General features: G+C 39.9%; 2 protein-coding genes across 8 annotated transcripts in view; one reads left to right on the top strand and one right to left on the bottom strand.

Annotated features, from left to right (window-relative positions):
- celf1 (cugbp, Elav-like family member 1) overlaps positions 1 to 10,924 on the top strand; it is a 36,612-nt gene extending 25,688 nt beyond the window's left edge. For 5 of the 7 annotated variants that reach the window (XM_037534694.1, XM_037534693.1, XM_017706193.2 and 2 more), the window contains 6 exons: positions 1,106 to 1,276; positions 1,932 to 2,048; positions 2,485 to 2,673; positions 4,144 to 4,287; positions 4,650 to 4,821; positions 8,849 to 10,924. In XM_037534694.1, the coding sequence (XP_037390591.1) occupies positions 1,106 to 1,276; positions 1,932 to 2,048; positions 2,485 to 2,673; positions 4,144 to 4,287; positions 4,650 to 4,777 (749 nt within the window). In that variant the 3' untranslated portion in view covers positions 4,778 to 4,821; positions 8,849 to 10,924. The remainder of the gene's footprint in view (positions 1 to 1,105; positions 1,277 to 1,931; positions 2,049 to 2,484; positions 2,674 to 4,143; positions 4,288 to 4,649; positions 4,822 to 8,848) is intronic. The other 2 variants (XM_017706192.2, XM_017706191.2) reach the window with 1 other exon arrangement.
- On the bottom strand, positions 10,768 to 17,609 carry nudt19 (nudix (nucleoside diphosphate linked moiety X)-type motif 19). Its single transcript, XM_017706195.2, has 3 exons — positions 16,732 to 17,609; positions 15,415 to 15,622; positions 10,768 to 12,208 (listed from the first exon to the last, which is right to left on the bottom strand). Exons 1-3 carry the CDS (start codon positions 17,470 to 17,472, stop codon positions 11,976 to 11,978), a joined length of 1,182 nt encoding a protein of 393 aa, XP_017561684.2. The 5' UTR covers positions 17,473 to 17,609; the 3' UTR covers positions 10,768 to 11,975.
- Positions 17,610 to 22,110: the final 4,501 nt, after the last annotated feature.

Below are 22,110 nucleotides of genomic sequence, written 5' to 3'. Positions count from 1 at the left end.
CTTGGAATGGACATGAACAGGGATTTTTGTATTGTGATTACACCGTTTTCTAGAAGCAAACAAGGCAACACACTGCTACATTATTAGTAGCCTTTAGGCTTCTGCACCTGGCTATGTTTTATTAACAAAACAAGGTTAGCCTTTGACAGTGTTTCTGGCCAGAATGTGTAATTATTACTAGTTTAAGCAGGCATACAAGTAATGTCGTGTTAATACATAACCGACAGTGTTGAAATGGGTTACTAGAGAAATATGTAACGTAAGAGGATCCTTAATCTGTCATTGTAAGGAGAATCGCACATTTGTGACAACACTAGAAAGTGGTCCTTTTTACCAAACCAGTCTGGACTCCTGCACCTTCCTGCACAAGAAACAATAGCATTGGCAATCTTGGATGGCTAGCTGCAGCAAACGGACAATGGTACATGTACATATCATAAGCCTGAATTCTGAATATCTTCAGTGATGCACTATGCATTTACAATATAATACCTATTTAATACGATATTGTAGTTCTCAAATTTAGACCCGCACAGCGTAAAATGAATCAGTGCATTTGCAGTGCATTATAGGAAATGTAACCAGCATTTTAAAATATTTTATTTAGTACATGAATTGAACATCAAATGTATTAGCCAGTTCACAGAATGCAGGTATGGCAGTAGGATCACTTGACACGAGTATTGCATAGAATCTGATTAAGTGTAGGTTGAGCAAGTTATGAATCCGTCCAGTTTGTGACTCGTCAAACAAAAACGTACAGTAGCAATCTATTACTTTTGCTGCTGCTACCGCATCTTTGCTTGGTGATTGACTGCAGAGAGAAATGAAATTAAACCTATTAAAACTGAAATTTGTTTTTCTCATACTTGGATGTTTTTGTTGAATAGGAAGACATTTTCTGGAATGACATGGCAAATGCTTGATGACTTTGGAGTGCAGAGTTGGTGCCTTTTTATTCAGTTAATGCAACATTTATGAATGACTAAGCATTTTTGCACAACAGGGTAATTAATGTTGATCACTTGGCTGACATTCGTGGGGTGAATTCATTTAGTGAAGTTGGGTGTTTTAGTTGTGTAAATGTGTCTGTGCATGTGTGTAGGTCTGAATGCCATGCAGAATCTGGCTGCGTTGGCAGCGGCAGCGAGTGCCACGCAGGCCACTCCAACTGTCAGCAGTGCGCTAACCACCTCCAGCTCTCCGCTTAGCGTGCTCACTAGCTCAGGTACGCCCACTGGACAACAGACTCACTCTGCCTGGGATGGCTGCAAGGGTTGGTCCTGCTTTTTATCTCCCAATGCTCTATTATTACTTTAATGGTCTTTTTTTTTTTTTTTTTTTTTTTCCTCCCGTTATACCACCCCCAAGTGTGTTACTGTTTAATGCTTATTGATGAACTGTTTGTGAATTGTGTTGGGTTTTGTATTTTTATCTTAGGTTGTTAAGCTACTGTTGTTTGATTTCTTATAGTTTATTTTTAAACTAAAACATGAAAGGCTTGTGGGAGTATCCTAGATAGTTCACATGTTAATCGCCAAGTTTAGAAATGCGAGAGCCCCAGTAAGTTTTTGCGATCATTTTAATTGCTGCTTAAACATTTCCATCATTCTCATACTTGAACGCTTCTCTGTATTATTGGCACCTCCTCCAACTATATGCATGTTGTCAGTATTCACAGAGGTTACATGACAGCCTTAGTATCCCTGTTAAGGTTGACACCAGTTTCCTTCTAACCAGTGATTTTTACACTTATTTACATAGCCTAATTGTCTTATTAGTTAGCGTTATGCATGATTATATCTGCTTGTTGCCTTAAACTCCCAGAAGCTCAAGTTTTCCTTTTCTGATACTCTGTGTTTTGTGTTATTTAATTATTTATTTTTTTTAAATGTTCTGCTTAACTTGCTGTCTCTTGTTCTGTCTGACAGCGGGCTCCTCTCCCACCTCCAGTACTAGCTCGTCTGTGAATCCCATGGCTTCTTTGGGTGCCCTACAGTCTCTTGCTGCAGGTGCTGGAGCTGGCCTCAACATGAGCTCACTAGCAGGTAAGGAAAAATACTTCTTGGTTTGTATTTGATGGTAAAAGCCAGGCAGTATTGAGTCAGGATAATTATTTTTACATATTGTCCAAAATAAATACTCAAATTGCTTGTAATAAAATGTTTATATAAATTTATGTTAAAAGTAAAGAATGTTTTTGCCTTCTGTAAAGTTATTTTGGAGATACTTGTTTTTCTTTGGATAGTAACAATATGCTGTAGAGAGATTAAATTTTGTGGGAAAATGTGAGGCAAACACCTTTGACACAAACGTGGTGCTCTCAGTAGCAGATATCTTTTGAATAGTTTTAATCTGGTTTGTTATACTGGACTTCTTCATAGGATTCAGCACAAACAGCTAAAAGCTACAAACAAGACAATGGCAGCATTTCTCTCATTAGTGACAGTTGTGAAGAGAACGCTCTGTAATGTGTTTCTATAGGCATGGCTGCGCTGAATGGTGGCTTGGGCAGCGGAGGTCTGTCTAACGGCTCTGGCAGCACTATGGAGGCCTTGACCCAGGCAGCATACTCGGGGATCCAGCAGTATGCAGCAGCTGCGCTGCCCAGCCTCTATAACCAGAGCCTACTTTCCCAGCAGAGCATCAGTGCTGCTGGCAGCCAGAAAGAAGGTCAGTGCTTAGGTGTGCAGTGATTTGGATCAGTGTTTTGTTGTGTGTTTTTTTTTTTTTTTTTTTTTTTTTTTTTTTTTTTTTTTTTTTTTTTTTTTTTTTTTTTTTTTAAATGGTCAGTTGTCTTTGGTTTTCCTGTTGTGGTTTTCCTGTTGTAGTCCACCTGATTAACAAGAAAAGTAGTTCAATCAAGTCACGTTTACTTGAGTAGAGTTACAAAATATGTGAGATTTAAGATCCACAAACCCCCTGCATTTCAAAAATCTTAGTTTTCTGTCATAGATAACAATCTCTCTCCAACTATGGCTTTTAGGCAACTGAACAGTAACAAGTTTTAGCGCTAATACACATTTTGAATGATCAATATTATATACTAATTCTGATGACCATGGGCTACAGAATTGAGGAATAGTGGAAAGGTTTGGAGTGGTCTTTATGGTGTACCGTTTCTTCATTTCAGCATATTTTGTGAAGTGCAGTTTTTTGTTGTAGGAGTACCAAATATTTACTTGGAGGTTGGAATTATGTTTAAGTGCTTTAGGTCAGGTCTTGGATGAGCTGTAGACATAAGGATATACCTGACAGGCTGATGTTTTCTTCATGGTTTCCTTTTTTTTTTATGTGATATGCACTTTCTTGGAAGTTAAATTCTCGTTCTGTTTTCATGTAAAAATGCACAATCCTAAGTCTGGGATGAATACGATTTCTGATATAATCATATGATTTGTTAATGGTGTGGCAGAGCCGAGCTACCTTGTGACAGAGGAGTAGAGTTTACTTGTAGTCCTCTAGTTCATAGAAACGGTAGGTTTCAGTAACAGTCTTTTGGCTTTTGCAGAAACCTTTTTTCCATTTAATTAACATACCAGTATGGTTTTATTGAAATATGGTGGTGTACAACTTGGGAAGATGGAGAACAAGTACAGGCCAACAATTAAGTTGTTGTAACAAAACTGTAAAACATTGTACAGACAAGTTTGTAAAAAGTTTAAAAATTGAGTGCTTGTTATTTTATGCTGTGCTGCTTTGAAGTGTGGGAACCTTAATGTGGGAAGGGCAGAGAGCATTTTGACTGTTAAATCCAGAAATGGTGATATTAGGTTAAAATGCGTTTCTCTGATTAAGCTAACATGTTGGCACACTGAAGATGGGGGTGAAAACCCCTGTAAGAGACAAGTGTTAGCTGTGGTTTTAGCCTATTAGCTCATTACATTCTCCATGTTACTCAGACAACAGGAAAGCCTACAGGTTTTTCCGTTGACTGTTTTTAATTAAACGTTTTGAATTGTATTCCTCTGCATGACATTATGTGCAACACCAATGTTTTTACCGAAGGTAAGCAGCAGTTCTATATTAATGAAAAGCTGAAATTTGTGTTTTTGCCCAATCCCCCCCCCCCCCCCCCCCTTTTTATTTATTTTTTTTGTTCTCTTCAACCCCCCCCCCCCCCCCCCCCCCCTCTCTCTCTAGGCCCAGAGGGTGCAAATCTGTTCATTTATCACCTGCCACAGGAGTTTGGTGACCAGGATCTGCTTCAGATGTTCATGCCTTTTGGCAATGTCATCTCAGCCAAGGTGTTCATAGACAAACAGACCAACCTCAGCAAGTGTTTTGGTAAGATGATAAAATTATTACTCTTGAATTGAACTTACTGAGGCTATTATAACCTAAAATCATGGCTGTTGGCATGTAAAGCAAAAAATAACGTTTTATCAAATATTCAGTCTGTGTAGTTTGTAAACACTAGCATTAATTTGCTCTAAGCTGAACTAGTCCTGAGCGTTTATCTCAACCTAGATGAATCCACCAATAGCAGCCTCATCAATGTTTCTCTGGAAAGATAATCGGTCAGAGTATCGATTGCATCAATTTTTCTGCATATTTAGTTAATTATGATGAATGGAACCAATATCAGTATTGTAACTCTTAATTATTTATTGTTGCTGATGAATTTCTTTGTTTTTGTTTATGTGCAGGCTTTGTGAGTTACGACAATCCTGTTTCATCCCAGGCAGCCATTCAGTCAATGAACGGTTTTCAGATCGGAATGAAGCGACTGAAGGTTCAACTGAAACGATCCAAAAACGACAGCAAGCCATACTGAGTGCTTTTACTCTAAAATGGACTTGGTTTGAAAATGTGTTTCTGGTAAGTGGAGTGTGATATTGGAAAGTTAAAGCCTACCCCACCCTTAACCCTCTCCTACTATTCCTTCACTCCTCTTGCCTTTCCTACATATCTTCTTTCTTAATTACCATCAACAAGAAAAGGAAAAGCAACATGCAAAATGATAGAACCATATGGTTGTTCAGTTGAGAAAATGGATTCTTTTCAATTGTTAGGTTTCAGGTTTTTTTAATATCTTTTTGTTTGTTTGTTTTTTTTAAAGTTTTTGGTGCCATATTACACGTTTGCTGTGTACAAATCTTGCATCAAAGGATGTTGCACAATGAAAGGCAGTCGTTGACTGCTCTCAGTTCCACAGTCATTATCTCCATCTTGATCATGCCCCTGTAGAGTTTCCTCTTGTGTTTACAATATAGGCTCTAACAGTATATTTGGACAGTCAAACTGATGCCTCCTACTAAGCTGCCTTTTAAATAGAATTTGGAGGTCTGCTGCATAGATTGCAAAAGATAATCGTTCTGTCACCACAATGATTTGGAGCATCTGAAAGGTCAGGCTGCTCTCCATTAGATTCTGTTTTCATAGATGCCTTTTTTTTATTATTTGTTTATTTATTTCACTAATTTATTTATTTATTTTGAATACCACTAATTTCATAATGGGGTGATGTTAAAGTACAGTCTTTTTTTTTTCTTTTCTTTTTTTTTTTTCCTCTTGGAGGACTTGCCTAATAATTTCATTAGATGTTTTCATTCATGTATTTATTTTTCACCTACCAAAAAGGAAAAAACAAGCAGAATTCCGCTTTTTCTTTTAGATTGGTATACTTTTCAATAACTTTTCGTATCTTGTTGGCACAGTCTACTGTTTGTTGTTCAGCACAAGTCGTTAATTGACTCAGCTATAGGTGCAAAAGAATGTCATGCTTACTCTCAGGATTGCCTCACTTTTGTCTGATGAAATTAACTTATAATGAACCCAGTGAAGCATATATAGCTGGAGTATGAAGAGTTTCACTTACACACACACCACTTATGATGGGCTGGACAGATCAATACTATTTGTATGCATTGCATTACACAAGACATACACCCCTGGTCAGCCCCCTTCATGTAGCCTCAAGGATGATTCAAGCCACTTTATTTTGCCCAAAGGCGTTTTAATGAATTACTGTTCACGAAGACTGACTGCATATCGCTTGTGCCACGGAGCTGATATTCAGACTCAAAGTATTATAAATGACATTTAGACAGACATTCATTCAAGTTGCCTACTGGACATGTTTAATTTTAAACTTGGTATTGGTGGTTGTTTAGAACAATCTTCCACCTTGGTGCAAGTGGATGTTGTATGCTTTCAGCAATAATTGCATCCTGCGTGTGTCTGAAGTTACAAATGATAGTGCTTTTAAAAAAAAAAGAAAAGAAAAACGGCCTTACGCTGTTCAGTTTCATTTTTTTTTTGTTTTTCTTCCACTCCACTAAATTTTAACAATTTGTTGTACAATTAACTGAGCAATTAGTTGTTGTATTTCTACCCCCTTTTGTTATTTTCTGTCTGCTTTGCCTCTATGTGGGTTTACTAATTCTAACACCGAACCCCTAAAGATCATCTAGTTTAGCATGACTGAGTTACTCTGTACACTCTGAAATTGTATTCATGATTGATTGCTACTGATCAGTAAATGTTTATCATAATGAGGAAAGTTTAATCAGTGCTTACTTGAGGCCTACAGGGTCTTAAATTGTTTTTATGGGAATGGAAGAGAAAACCATTGTCCAGATCGTGTATATTACCTAGCTATTAAGCCTTTTCTATTTTTATAGAGGTTTTATAATATTGCGTAAATTATTTCTCTGAATTAAAAGACAATTGTTTAATAATCACTCAAAAGATTCAACAGTATTTTGTAGAATCCTGATGTGAAGTTTTGTGAATACATTCACAGATTGTTAAAGCAACAGGCATGTGGCCCTTTTTAGCTAAGTGTTGTATATTTGTCTTTGTCCAACACTCAAAAATTGTATGGAACTCTTCATGTGTTGTCCCTGGGGTGCTGATGTCTCTGAAGCTGTTCCAGTGTTAAGTTATTGTACCTTGGAAACACTCTGTCTCCAGTACTTACGTTTACTCCTATACAGAATGACAGGACGGCGAGTTTCTGTAGTCTGTCAGTTGTGACGTGTTTCTGTACAGCAGGAATATTTCTTAAAATGTGGTCATTGCAGTTGATGGACTTGGTTAATTCATTTATGGTAACCAAGGCACATACAGTGCCCTCCCAAATACTGGAACAGTGAAGTCAACGTTTACCATGTGTACATGCAAGCAATTTCGATTAAGGTACAAATGTGGAGCGCAGAATGTTACCTTTTATTCCTCAGTATTTCTAATCATGAACTGATGGCTGCAGAAAAGCTTGACGGAGCCTGGTCAAATGAAGACTGACTGCATATGCTGCCAATTATTTATTTATTTTTTTTAACTCCCCCCCCCCCCCCCCCCCCCCCCCCCCCCCGGTTCTTAAAGAACGAACTAATTACAGCACTGTTATTTAAGAATGCACAAAAAACATACTTAGAAATTCAAAGACAAAAGATAACATGATACATTTTCACATTTTATGCATTTTAAGCTAATTTAATAAATTACAGTTGGTATTACCACAATCCCCTTACTGTACGATGTCTCAAAGTGTGAGGATTTGCGTAGTTATTGTGTAGGTCCTACCAAAATCTTTAAGATAGTCAATATTCAGTAATGCTCATTAACACTTTGCTTCACAATATAACTCCTGGGGAAACAATCATTCTAAAAAAAAAAGGAAAAACTAAAATCAGGTGATTTTAGTTTTCATATGGTGGTATTGTCTTTTACATGAACTGCAATAGCTTTAGTGCTGAACCCTGGTCTTGGAGCCCTCTTTCAGTGTTAGATTCTGGTCCTGGGAATCAGTCCCTGATTTGTGCCTGTGTGAAACCAATACACATTCATACAAACAGTAATCAAAGAAAGTAGAAGAAACCATAAGGGGTGTTCTAGCACAGTGCTGATTTTCTGATTCCAAAGATCCTTTGAAACGTGTCGACTCTTCCCAGTACTCGTTACTGGTATGTACCTGTTAGAGAAATAATTTTTGTTGTAACATTCATTTCTATCAGGAGGGTTCTGTTTGTGTAGATCTGCTACATTAGGCACCTTACAGAGAGCAGCTGCATACTGACAGTAAGGCAGAATAATTCCACTGATGTGCCAAACAGTCCTATACAAGCTGCTTGTGGATCATTTTCGTCTTAATATTCTGCAACTTCAATATACACTCTGTAGCTGTTTCCATTATTATTGTTGTTGTTGTTATTATTATTGTTATTATTGTTGTATCCACCTTTTCCGACCTGAAGGTGAAATGTAATCCCACTGGGTTTGGCCATTATAATCTGTATGGACAACTGCAAATAAGCTGCCTTTACATTTATATGTTGCATTATCCCTCACGATTCAGAGATTAAGCACAAACTGATCATTGCAAGAGGTCTAACGGCTCTTAAAAGCACAAAAAGAAAAACGTTTTTTGGTCTGAAGTGACCTATTTTCGTCACCATTTAAAATGTGAAGAGCACTGAGCTGAAATGAATCAGCTTACATTTACATATTGCTGATGGCAATTTCTTTTTCCACCCTATCTTATTTTCAGAAGTATACTCAAATCCCCAACTACCTACTGAAATAAACACTGTTTTAGCTGTGATAGGCAGTCTTTGTCGTCTCTTGGTGTTGTTGGATGTAAATTCTCCCCTTGACTCCTTTTTGGCATGTTGCTTGTGTCTCCTCCTTCCCACTTTCCTTCCTTCTTGTTCCTCTGTGTTGCATTAAATGTTGTCTGAAGTAGGTAAATATATGTACCTGTGACACCCCCCCCCCCCCACCCCCCCCCATGCAAAGATGATCATTTCACATGATTTTCTGTTTCTTCCCCTCTCCTTTTTTTATGTTGTGGCTTTAACCTAGTTTTGTTGTTCGTTATTTGTTTTTTGTTGTTTTATTCTAGATATCTTCGTGCCCCGTTTGTTCATCGTTTCCCTAGCATGTCGATGTGACGTCAAAAGTTCATCGTCCAGTCCGTTGTCCTCTTCGCTTCTCTGACGCTTGAAATTTTCACCCTTGACCTTTTTTGTGTTAACTTTTGACGCTTAGTGATTTACTTTTGTTTGTTTTCGTGTGTTCATTTCTGTTTGTGCTGCCAATAGAGGGCACTAGAAAGACTGCTGTTATAACTAAAATGTAAAAAGTTTCATGAATATTGTTCTGAGCAAAGAGTCTATTTTTCTAGAACTTGCAAACATAACCACTAGATTGTGCAAAAAGCTTTTAATTTTCATTGTTTCTTTACCCAGTTTTTTCTTTCCTTCTTTAGCAAATTTTATTTTTTGTCATTTTAATGCAGTCTTCCTAGTGCACTCAGTTTTACTCATTTGTTTTCTTCTGAAAGCAGCCAATCAATTTATAGAATCACTTTGTGTGTGAGTGTGGGTGTTTTTTCCTCTTTCTCTCACTTGTTAGTTCTAAACCTTTTTTAGGATGTTTTGCAGTCACATTTTGCTGAAACTGAGGATAACCTTGTAATTTTTGTGCTAGGTTAGTTGGCATGATGTAATTTTGGGAGTTCCTATTAACAGAGTGACATTACAATAGACACTTGAATTGCCTTTTTTTTTTTTTCCAATGTATTGTGTCGAGCCACCACAGGCACATAATGTTTTTCATTTTCTTATTGTGTGAAAATCAGGATTAGTCTGAAATAAAAATGCATAAATTGAGCAGAATTGAGTTTGTCACAGTTAGTTAATATATTAAAGTATGCATGTTTTTTGTAACTGCACTGACATCCTCAGCAAAATGTGATTTCAGTTCTGTTAAAAAAAAAAATCAAAATTATAAAATGAATAAAATGGTGCCAAAAGTTTTGCATGTTGCTGTTGGTCACACTTTCTGTATTTTTGTTTTTCATGACGTTTGCTTCCACTATGGTCCCCTTTTAATCATCGGTGATTTTAAGTACACGTGTGTCTCAATGTGTTGAGACCATGTTTGAAAGTGAGCCTTTTTTTTTCTTCTCTAGATGGATTCTGGTATCATGGCTTTATACTGACTTTACAAATCCACTCTGTCTTAGCTCAGACTAAGTACTCGTGCCTATGAAAGCAAATTTAAGCTATTTAGTAATTTAGCCATTTTTGTGACAACAGTGTGGGAACTGTTCGGTTGGCAGAAAGTATCCAAAGTAACTTTCAACTTTTCCAGCTGTTATTGGCTCTTGTCGTAGTCTGACTACAGCTCTTTCCCAGCACTGCCTTTAGTGTGTCTCTTGTTTGAGAAGTGCCCTCTAAACCCCATCATTTAGTTAGTTTTTGTCCTCTTGATTTGTGCCCTGAATGAGAGCTACATTTGGTTTTATGATCTGCTTCTGCAAAATTTGGCATGCCCATTTTTTTTTTATGACTCCCCACCCCACCCCAACCCCCAACAGTAGATTGCAAGCAAAAAATGATTATGGACTAATTGGGTTTTGACGATGAAATATTTATCATTTTCTATTTAGGTTTTAAGCTGCTGTTTGTGAGTTTAAATGTACTCTGAAAAAATTACCTGTGGGATGTTTGTCATTATTGGTACAGAGTGATTGTATTTAATAGTAAAAAAAATTTGTACAGTTTTTGCCTTTTCTACTTCCAAGTTCTGTTTCACAATGTGAAATTTAAATCCTACCACGTGGAGCCATGTAGAACTTGCCACCATGACCAAACATAAGCCTGTACAAATTAAGGACGTAATTCTATAAAGCAGCCTTCAAATTGAATAAAAAGCTATTTTTTGTTTTTCTTTTGTCATTTAAGTTATGGTTTTCATTGGAATTGTAGAGTGAGGAGTTCATTAGATGTCTAGAGGAGTGGCTTTTTTTCCTGAATGTTTTCTGTTGAGGTTTATTTAAAATGTGATGGTGGTTAAGAATTTCATGCTACTGTCTCCACAGAAATATAGCAATGTGCACACCCAGCAAGAAGTCATTTTGTAGTTTATCTTTGGTCGGGTTGTTTGTCTGATTAAACAGAAAAGATTCACACCCTTTGTGTCTGAAGCTTACTTTTGTTTTTACTTATTTGTGATTTGTAGAAAACAGAATTTGATGTGTTTTTGCTGAAGATGGTTAAATTTGTCTATTCACTTATCAGGGACATGCTGTAGCAAGTGCCGTGCAATTTGATTAAATCAACAAAATATGATCCTCATGAAACTTGCTGAACACAGGTCAGGTAAAATGACGGTAAGGTTTCAGGCAAGTCTGAAACATGCTACTTGAGTTAGCTGGCAAAAGACACGGTAATGCCACTCTGTTTAAATACATAGTTTTATTAGTAATTTTTCACAACTGTGAAAATATTTTTTACCTCACACACTACCAATCACTTATGTTTTCCCCCCCTAAATGTTTTCAGTAATTACTATGCTTTTGTAAAAAAATCCTATGACTAGATATAACTAACGAACAGCATAGCTTTCCTCATGCTATGCCGGATCAAGGCACTGCTTCCTTAGAGTATAGCTATGGCTGCTAAAGTCAATCAGCATGATGAGTATTTTTATATTTATACCCTTTTTTTTATTTCAGCAGAATTAAATCATGATGTGGTTACTTAAAGCACTCAAGTGGTATGCAGAGAAAAATTTGGATGAACACTTTCACCCCTCAAACCTGCATACAAAAACTTGTGTAGTTTCTCTAGTTTTGGAGTATAAATGAAATGGCTGTGTGTTAATTGTGACCCCTGCTTTCTCTCACAACTCTTGTAAAGAAATCTCTACAATGCACCATTTCATTGGTAAGCATCATTAGTGTCTGAAACCTCATCTACAAATTTGGCAATTTATAGAACATGGGAAGAAACATAAGTTGAATTAAGCTTATTAAACATGCAGTTTCAACACAGTGCAAAGGGTGTTTTCAACTCATGCAAAAATGTTTTAAAAAGACAAAAATTGAGATTTAAAATCCAGTTTTGTTCTGTGGTCTAATATACATTTTTATAATGCTGTCAGGTTTACCTGAAGCAGTTTGTGTGTTCTGCCACAGAGGGAGATGGATTAGTCCAAAGTTCTAATGCTGATACATTACAAGTTTAAAGCTTGCTGTCATGCTTTGAGGAGCTTTCGAGTGCTGAACTGGTGAGAGGAGGCATGTGTTTGTATTTGGGTGTGATGTTAATATGTACAGAGGCTGTGTATTGATCATGGTGCACAATACGATGCAGGTTTACACTCTCTCTCTGCAGTTCTTCTAGGCATTTCTCTGCTGGTGCACTGATGTTCATCTTCCCTAAGAAGTCCGGATTCTCAGGGTACAGGCTGTCACCTGCACATTGAAAGACGGGAGGGGGGGAAAAAAAAGTCATTAATATTGTTTCACAAAATATTACAATCTAGTGTTCTAATTTCCATCTGCTGGCTCTGTATTGCACAATGTCCTAGAAAACCACCTCACTTAGAACTGATACTGGTAACCATGCACTATCACTTGGGCTTGCAAAAACTACATACATACATGCACACACACGTACATATTAACACATTCTTCCCACTACAAAATTAGTCCCACCTCTGAAAGAAGACACAAAATTAAAGTGGAAAAACTGATCCAACTTTGATGTAATGTCCTTAAAACAAGTCAAAATGAGGCTTAGTATTGTGTGTGGCCTCCACATGCCTGTATGACCTCCCTACAAGGCCTGGGCATGCTCCTGATGAGGTGGCGGATGGTCTCCTGAGGGATCTCCTCCCAGACCTGGGCTAAAGCATCTGCCAACTCCTGGACAGTCTTTGGTGCAATGTGGCGTTGGTGGATGGAGCGAGACATGATGTCCCAGATGTGCTCAATCGGATTTAGGTTTGGGGAACGGGCGGGCCAGTCCATAGCTTCAATGCCTTCATCTTGCAGGAACTGCTGACACACTCCAGCCACATGAGGTCTAGTATTGTCCTGCATTAGGAGGAACCCAGGGCCAACCGCCCCAGCATATGGTCTCACAAGGGGTCTGAGGATCTCATCTCGGTACCTAATGGCAGTCAGGCTACCTCTGGCGAGCACATGGAGGGCTGTGCAGCCCTCCAAAGAAATGCCACCCCACACCATTACTGACCCACTGCCAAACCGGTCATGCTGTAGGATGTTGCAGGCAGCAGATCGCTCTCCACGGCATCTCCAGACTCTGTCACGTCTGTCACATGTGCTCAGTGTGAACCTGCTTTCATCTGTGAAGAGCACAGGGCGCCGGTGGCGAATTTGCCAATCCTGGTGTTCTCTGACAAATGCCAAGCGTCCTGCACGGTGTTGGGCTTTGAGCACAACCCCCATCTGTGGACGTCGGGCCCTCATACCATCCTCATGGAGTTGGTTTCTAACCGTTTGTGCAGACACATGCACATTTGTGGCCTGCTGGAGGTCATTTTGCAGGGCTCTGGCAGTGCTCCTCCTGTTCCTCCTTGCACAAAGGTGGTCCTGCTGCTGGGTTGTTGCCCTCCTACGGCCTCCTCCACATCTCCTGGTGTACTGGCCTGTCTCCTGGTAGCGCCTCCAGCCTCTAGACACTACGCTGACAGACACAGCAAACCTTCTTGCCACAGCTCGCATTGATGTGCCATCCTAGATGAGCTGCACTACCTGAGCCACTTGTGTGCCCACCTGCAGAACCACTCCTTTATTGAGTGTGTCTTGCTAATTGCCAGTAATTTCCACCTGTTGTCTATTCCATTTGCAGAACAGCATGTGAAACTGATTGTCAATCAGTGTTGCTTAAGTTTGATTTCACAGAAGTTTGATTTACTTGGAGTTATATTGTGTTGTTTAAGTGTTCCCTTTATTTTTTTGAGCAGTGTATATACACTGATTAGCCAAAATATTATGACAGATAGTAAATAATGCTGATTATTTCATAAAAGCGTATGTCGAGGTCTGGAATATATTAGATGGTAAGCAAACAGTTGGTTCCTGAAGTCAAAATGTTGGATGCGGGAGAAACAGGCAGATATGTAGACCTGAGCAACAAGGGCCAAATCATTATGGGCAGACAACTGGGTCAGAGCATCTCCGAAATGGCTAGGCTTGTGGTGCACTCCCGGTAAGCAGTGCCAAGTACCTTTTGAAAGTGGTCCAAAGACACAAATCGTGGGCAGGGTGTTGGATTACTAAGGTTCAGTGATGGACAAGGGTAATGATAACCAACAGAAGGGCTGCTGTGGCAGAAACTACAGAAATGTTTAATGATGGTTACAGGAGGAATGTGTCAACACCCTGCGTATGTAGCCACAGATCAGTCAGGGTGTTCATGCTAACCCATGTCCACTGCTGAAAGCACCTACAATGGGAACATGAGTGTCAGAACTGGACTTTGGAACAATGCAAGGTGGTCACCTGGTCCTATGTGTGCTATGTACCTGGGGAAGTGATAGCACCAGGATGCACTGGGAGAAGATGACAGGCCGGTGGAGGGAGTGTGTTGCTGTGGGCAACATTCTCCTGGGAAACCCCATGTCTGAGCTTTCATGTGTGCATCAGTTTGACACATTCCACCTCCCTTGTTGTAGACAAGGTACACCCATTCATGGCAAGAATGTTCCCTAATAGCAGTGGCCTTTCCAACAGGATAATGTGCCCTGCCACATTGCACCAATTCTTCAGGATTGGTTTGAGGAAAATGACAGATTTGAAGGTTTTGCCCTGGCCTCCAAATTCCTGATGTCAGTCTGATAGAGCACCTGTTGGATGTACTGGAACGAGAAGACCAATCCAGAATACCTCCAGCTCACAATATACAGGACTTAAAAGATATGCTGCAATGTCTTAGTCCCCACAGGGGACCTTTATTGGTCTTCTAGAGTCCATACCTGTGCAAGTTGGAGCTGTTTTGGTAGCACATGGAGGACCAAGAGCATATCAGAATGTTTTGGCTCATCGGTGTAGATTTATAGCTTAATAACTGAGTGAGGAATTCATGAAAAGTAAAACCGAAGCTTCCAGTTCATTTCTATTTTAAGCGTGTTTAGAGTAAAGTTTTTTCTGAGTAAAGTGAAAAGCCACAGAATTACTGTGGTCTCAGCAGTGGCAGTAATAAAAAAATTACATGATGAATATGATCACCATGATTACAGTACATTGTGTTACACTGCCAACCTCTGTACCGACATGTGTTTGAACAAAACTAGATATTTGGAGTTAAGTGGAGTAAATTAATTTACAATTAATAAGAAAACAGAACTACTGCTTTGAGCTTACAAGGGGTGAGCACAAACTGCCAGTCTTACTAGGTCTTAAGACCATGGGCGTAACCCTGAACCCATCCCACACACCCACATTAGATCACGAAGTCCATTCAATTTATATTTAACTGTTAAAGCTGATTCTGTTTATGGCTTTAATATTTGAAATCCACAGCCTGTGTAGTCTAGTCTTAGACTCAATGGAGAATTAGACCAGATGTTATCAGTTAATGCAGTGATAGTTAATGTTCTATCAATACTCTCTGGCAGGAAAACTTTTTCTTTTTTTAAGTCCCTAATCGATACCTGGTAAAAGTGATATGTAGGAGTCAGTAGCCAGCAGGCGTACAGGTAACCACTGCTCACAGCCCTCCAGTGATCTCTGTCTGGCAAAGCTGTGAAGATCCCTCAGTAAAGGAAAATTACACATTCGTCCAAGATCATAGAACTGAGGTGGTGCTATCCAGATCTCTTTATCCCGGTAGCTGCAAAGTATTTCCGATGGGCTGGACCACTGTAGGCACATGGAGAAATAGTAAAGCGTCAGTCACAAACTGTGCAGCACTTGATATAATGTTTACATCCATATTACATTTGTGGGATGATGGCATTATCAGATATTTTTTCAACGTATATATCTGTTAATGCTGATACATAAACACTTATAAAGTGCAAAAATTGGGACAAAACCCACCTGGATTAGCATTACATAGAAATATAACATTTATTTCTGTTGGGTTACACACACACACACACACACACACACACATTAAAACCATCAAGTATAAGCACGGGTATTCAATACCGGCAGATACTAAAGGATCAGGTAATGGTGAACCACTGCTCAGCATATACATCAACACTGTTACCTGCACATACGAAAGCTTGCTTCCAGCTCCAACTTAACTCTTTACAAGTTTATTATCTGCCTCTATTCATTCAAGATTCAAGTGAAACAAAGTTCTTTTGCCACTGACTCTCAGACACCCCTGTTCCAGCAATCACAAACAGGCATGAACACCAACCCAACGTCTGTGCATGTTTGTGTTTGTTGGAGAACGAAGGGTCAGAGTGCTGTGGCCTTTAACATTAGCTGAGTTATAATTTGGAGCTACAATTAAATACCAGCTTCTAACACCTTCTTCTGTATTAGAGATTTATAGCCAGGTCTACCCACAATTCTCAGTTTGTTTGTTTGCGGTCCTACCGAGAATCATCAGTGTAGTGTATGAATTCTGTGTCAAACAGATTATCATGTTTTTATTATTAGTGAAGTGCAAACTCAGCTTAGTATTACTACTTACCCCCTAAGAAGATGAATTAGACTATCCTCAATATTCTTTTAGTTCAGGCAGAATTTTCTGATAGGGTGATATCGGGTGATATCGAAATATCCCACCCACAGTTCATAAAGGGCGCTGCAGCCTAGAAAGGTTTCTCTAGAACGAAGCATTTCACATCAAACTACTCTGAATGACTTTGTTTATAACTTAACCTTATAATTATGTAGAACTTTTGAAATATTGGTGGATTTAAGTACCCCTCTACCTCCACCACCATGAAGACCAGCCACCACCGGACCTAAACACTGTTAAGTACCAGCCACAAAGACAAACTGGTCACCTTAAAATGAACTATTTCCTTCTGGTCGTGGACAGTGTCCGGGATCTCCTTCAGGCAGCACATGTAGAAGGCAGTATCGTACCTTCTCTGCTTGCCGTAGACTCCAGTGGGAGTCAGCCAGTTTCCCCACTCGTGCATGGCCCAGATGTTAGGCAGACAGTCCAGCTCCCTACACATGCGGATGAAATTCGAGGAGTTCTGAATGACCAAAGACCTCCATTCAGCGATCACACTTCTGTCCCACCGCTCAGTCGCGGCCGCTGGAGAAAACAGAGCGTCCGTCACCAAGCGCTCCGCCTCCTTACTGGGCACAACCAGCAGCACCCCGGCCTCCTCGAAGGTCTCCCTCACGGCGCAGATCCTGAAAGCGACGTCCCCCGGTACAGGGGACCCGAGCCGGGCTCGGTCTGTGGCGAACATGGGCGGCCTCGCCTCGAGCGGCTGTTTCATCACCCCGATGCCGAAGTTCGGCAGTTTTCGGAAAAACTTGAAGAGATCCATCCACTCGCCGGAGAAGTCGGACGCCTCCGCCAGGCCGCCCGGGAACACGTAGGCGTTGGGCATGAAACCGCTTTTTCCGCTCCGTTTCAGCAGCAGCACCTCGTAGTCGAAGGCGGTCTTGTGAGGGAAAGTGACCCTGTCCGCACTTCTCAGCGGCGGCTCAGTGACCGGACTGCGCCTTGTTCCGGCAGCAAGTATGACCGTCGCCGCCTCCTTCCAGTGTTTCAGAGCCGTGTTCATCTTCACTCCAGCCCAGCGCTCATTCCCTCCCTGTGGCAGCACCACCACCCCGATACAGGCTAGAGTCGAATGGACACAGGCAGTCTGACCGCTGTCACTCTAATCCCGCTTCTTCAGTTGGTTTAGCGGCTCACAAACCAGAGAAAAGCGCATTACTGCCACCTGTGTACTCACACTGAATCTGTACGGGGCCTGTTTTAAGATTACACACTGCATCACTCCACTTTTGCACCTTTTTTTTCATATGTATATATATATATATATATATATATATATGTGTGTGTGTGTGTGTGTGTGTGTGTGTGTGTGTGTGTGTGTGTGTGTGTGTACAATATATACAGTTTTACACAATAAGGAGAGTTAGCAGCCAGAGCTCATATGTAATGTGCATATACTCCTAGTTTTGACAGCTTTTTGTTTTTGGAGATTAGAACCATTTGTCACCGTGTTTACACACTGTGAAATTAGACCTCTGCATTTAACCCATCCGTGCAGCAAAACACCCACTAGTGAACACACACCCTAGGGGGCAGTGAGCACACTTGCCTGGAGCAGTGGACAGTCCTATCCACGGCACCTGGGGAGCAATTGGGAGTTAGGTGGCTTGCTCAAGGTCATTTCAGTCATGGACTGTCAGCCAAGGGGATCGAACCGGCAACCTTCCGGTCACAGGGCTGGTTCCCTAACCTCCAGCCCACGACTATATATATATATATATATATATATATATATATATATATATAGGAATAAAAGAATTCCCGTATGTAAGCATATTTTGAAATAACATCTTGTTGAAACAGCCTGTGAATATCCCTATTGTTTGTCTTTTGGAAGTAGAAGAGAAACCGATCAATATAAATATCTTCTGTATTTAGAACTAGCTGGTGTTCACTTGTTCATTCCCTTTCCTACCAGACAGTATTCAGATGACGTCAGAGTTGTGCTGCCGCCGTTTTGGTTTAAAGTTCATTAAGTGGTGCTGTGGCAGTTTGTAATGAGATAACAAAGCCATATCAGATGTATATATATATATATAACGCCAGCAAAGGCTTTTTTTTTTCTTCGGAATGAATTTTTTCAATTTCATTTTTAAAGTGTATTAATTGATATATTTGAGTTTATTCGCTTGATCTGATTTGATTTGTTGTTGTATGGATAACAAATGAAAGTTGAAATCTAAATGGCTGAGATTTCCTTCCAATACTCTCTGTGAGGAAATCCAGGCACCCCGTTGCACAAGGAGGGTGACCATCCGAAGGTCCACTTGTAATAATGCATATAATATTTAAATAAAATTGAACGCATGTAACATTAATACAATGATAATGAGCAATACTAATTGTATTGGCTTTAACAGTGCACTGTAAAAAAAAGGAAATGTGTTTGCCAATTTTCACAATAAAATCCAGTTAGTGGAAGTAGCATAAGATGCCAGGTCAGTGCAATTTTGTAGTGAATACACAGACAAACTGACTATGTTATTAAGTGATTAAGTGATACTTTTTTGATCCCACAACCGGGGAAATTCCACCTCTGCATTTAACCCATCTGTGAAGTGAAACACCACATACACACTAGTGAACACACACACTAGGGGGCAGTGAGCACACTTGCCCGGAGCGGTGGGCAGCCCTATCCACGGTGCCCGGGGAGCAGTTGGGGGTTAGGTGTCTTGCTCAAGTCATGGACTGTCAGCCCTGGGGATCGAACCGGCAACCTTCCGGTAACAGGGCCAGATCCCTAAGCTCCAGCCCACGACTGCCCAAAGACCCTAACCAGTGTCTTTTACAAGCAAAATATTATAAATATATTTAAAGTGGAATGAAAAATCTAAATAAAAACATGCAAAAAAGAAACTTCAGCCTCGTCCTCTGAGCTGGAGTGTGCCACTTCTACAAGCTGTTTTGAACTAGCTTTATTCTTTATATGGACCACTAGTGAAATATCTGTCCTGTTGTGTGACTCCTTTGCATTTTTAGTAACACCTAACATACTCAACTCATCTGAAGCTCAGGTACGCTCCACATAAAGCTAACGTGGTAACCTACTTGAATAAAGAATGCATAAAGAAGTTGTCAGCTGAAATGTCTGGAAGATGCTGGGAGACTGAAAGATGCATAATCAGTCTGAATGGTAGATGGTATCTGTAATGCAGAGGAGAGGGACAGAGGTTGGGAAGATTCAAAGAAAATGATAATGTAAAGCTGAAAGTCTGTATGGGTGAGAAGGCAGAGTTTTCAACCCCTCATCACCAAATCTCAGCAAAACTAGACTTATCCTAAACTGATAGACATCTTCTTTAATGAGAAAATATGCATTTCAAGAGTCCTAGAAAAGGTAGTCCTGCACTGTATGTGTGACCAACACATTGCATCTTTTAAGGAATAAGGAAGCATCAAGGTTTCGCAGTGAAAATGTACACAAATCTAAAGAGACTGTAGAATAGTTAACATGAAAAATAAAATGAAATAAAACACCTTGAAACTGAGCTTTACCACCCTGATCTTGTGCAACACGAATTTGCTGTAGCTTTTGAAGGAAACGGTCTATTGTGGCCTTGGAGTGCAGATCAAATGAAGACACTGATAAGGGCACTGCAACCGTTCTATTTAAGCCAATGCCTGTTGTAAAGGGTTCATAAGAAGGTTCTGTGTAGGTGCTCTGAGTGGACGAACCTCAGGTCTGTTTGTGCTCCACTCTGTAAGGGCTGGACAGTGAAAAGCTTCCTGTGCACAGCTTGGAGATGAGGGACAGAAGAAGCAAAGTTCCATGCTAAAATAAATATGAAATTTATGAATAAATGAAGGTAGATACACACTTTTTCACTTGCTTTTCTTTTATTGGAAAATATCAGCTACAATGACTAGAAGATTTGCCTCATTACAAAAGACTCATGAAAATGTTCTGGCAACTCTGGTGAGCACAAAATTCAGGGGAGGAGTGCATTGTCAGTCTAAGAGAGGGTGCTTTCTGTAATTCAAAGGGGAGCTGATGTTGGTGCGATGCTGTCTGGAACACTGTAAAAGACAAATAATGAAAAAATGGTCATGTAAAATGAAAGGCCATGTGTTGAGAAGGCAAGGTTTGCAATGTCAGATTGCACTACGACTTATTGAAAGATTGGTTTATTACCTAATGAAAGTTGATTAGCTGGCAGCCACCTCTAACGAACCGCTACTTTACTCAGTGATTAAACTACGAAACATGAAGAGAAGTAATAGCTTCTTGTTCTTTGTTCCAATAAACATCTTGAAAAGGTAATCAATTTAACAACAATCAAAACTGTGTTTTAAACAAGTTTTGAGGAGCTCCTTTTCCACAAATCTCAGAAAAATTGTGGTTCACTGGAGCAGTTATGTCATACCCTGATTTCCACTATAATGTCAGTCAACATTAAGTACAAAATGTTAATCAGTCCTGAGTAATGCAAGAAAAGTGATAATCTACATTTCATTATTTGTGCATAATTAAGTGACAGGGTAATATGAGCACAGGTCACAGAAAGTGGGCTGAGAACATCTGTTGTAGCTTTGTTTTAGCACTGTTTTACTGCAATTATATTTTACTCTGCTGCTCTTCTCTCGGTATCAACAGTGACTTTTTTGTTTCTAGCGGTATCTGAGCTCAGAACTGTCTTTCTCTCTAACCTGTTGGTAACTAGCAAAAATACTTTCCCTAGATAGACAAAGCACTTCTTGTCTGCTAAATGCTGTATAAATGTACTATTATTACTATTATATATTACTATAATGTAATATATATATGTGTATGTATATATACACTGTTGTCGGAAGAAAACCTCGTATCTCCATAATGCTAACTTTACAGGAGAAGGAAAAAACCCACTTTACCTTTAATGTAAGTCAATGGAACCAGAATTTTTTCCAAGTCATTTTGGGCCATTTCTTTTGTTCCATTCATCATGATATTTTGATACAATGTAAAGGGTAACAGATATTTTCAAATTATGTCAAAAACTGAAAAACTACGAAAATGGAGACCGACAGCAGCGATATATATGTCCTCAAATGTTCTATTGTTTTATACAACACTTAAACAAATAAAATAAGAAATAAATAAATTGGGCAGTGAAAGTGGCATTTAATGTTTTAATGTTCCTTCTGCCAAATTACAGTTCCTTAACAAACCTCACCTCCACCCACAGTGTCGGCTCTGGAACCAAACTCCTGGATAGGGGTTGGTCCCTCTCCTACTCAGGGGTTGCACAGGGTGAGAGGTGCCGGGCAGGTGTTCAGATACTCACGAGTCCCTGGCTGCTTGGAGTTGGAATTTGTCCCAGTGGACGAGAGGGTTGCCTCAATGCGAATTAAAATCGCAGAGAGCAAAACTCTGACTGTTGTGTGTGCTTATGTACCAAACAACAGGTCAGAGTATTCTGCCTTCTTGGAGCAAGTGGACCGGGTTCTGGGAAGGGTCCTACCTACAGACTCCATAGTTTTACTGGGAGACTTCAATGCTCATGTTGGCAATGACTGGGAGACCTAAGAACCCCCTTGTGGACACCAGTGGTGAGAGAGGCCGTCAAGCTGAAGAAAGGGACTGGATGGCCTGAAGGACTCCCAAATCAGCAGATAGGTACTGACAGGCAAAAAAGGTGGCAGCCGCAATGATGGTAGA

This window comes from Pygocentrus nattereri, chromosome 25 (assembly GCF_015220715.1).
Source record: "Pygocentrus nattereri isolate fPygNat1 chromosome 25, fPygNat1.pri, whole genome shotgun sequence".
NCBI lineage: Eukaryota > Metazoa > Chordata > Actinopteri > Characiformes > Serrasalmidae > Pygocentrus > Pygocentrus nattereri.
Note: the sequence above shows the minus strand (reverse complement) of the source record. Positions and strands in the feature narration are given on the sequence as shown.

Bases quoted from the DNA above. Each gene is read 5' to 3' on its own strand.
- nudt19 (XM_017706195.2), bottom strand. From the start codon at position 17,472: ATGAACACGGCTCTGAAACACTGGAAGGAGGCGGCGACGGTCATACTT. The intron at 15,623-16,731 runs GTGACCAGTTTG...ATGTGCCTACAG, and splicing joins AGGAAATAGTTCATTTTAAG to TGGTCCAGCCCATCGGAAAT. The intron at 12,209-15,414 runs GTATCGATTAGG...TTCAATGTGCAG, and splicing joins CTACATATCACTTTTACCAG to GTGACAGCCTGTACCCTGAG.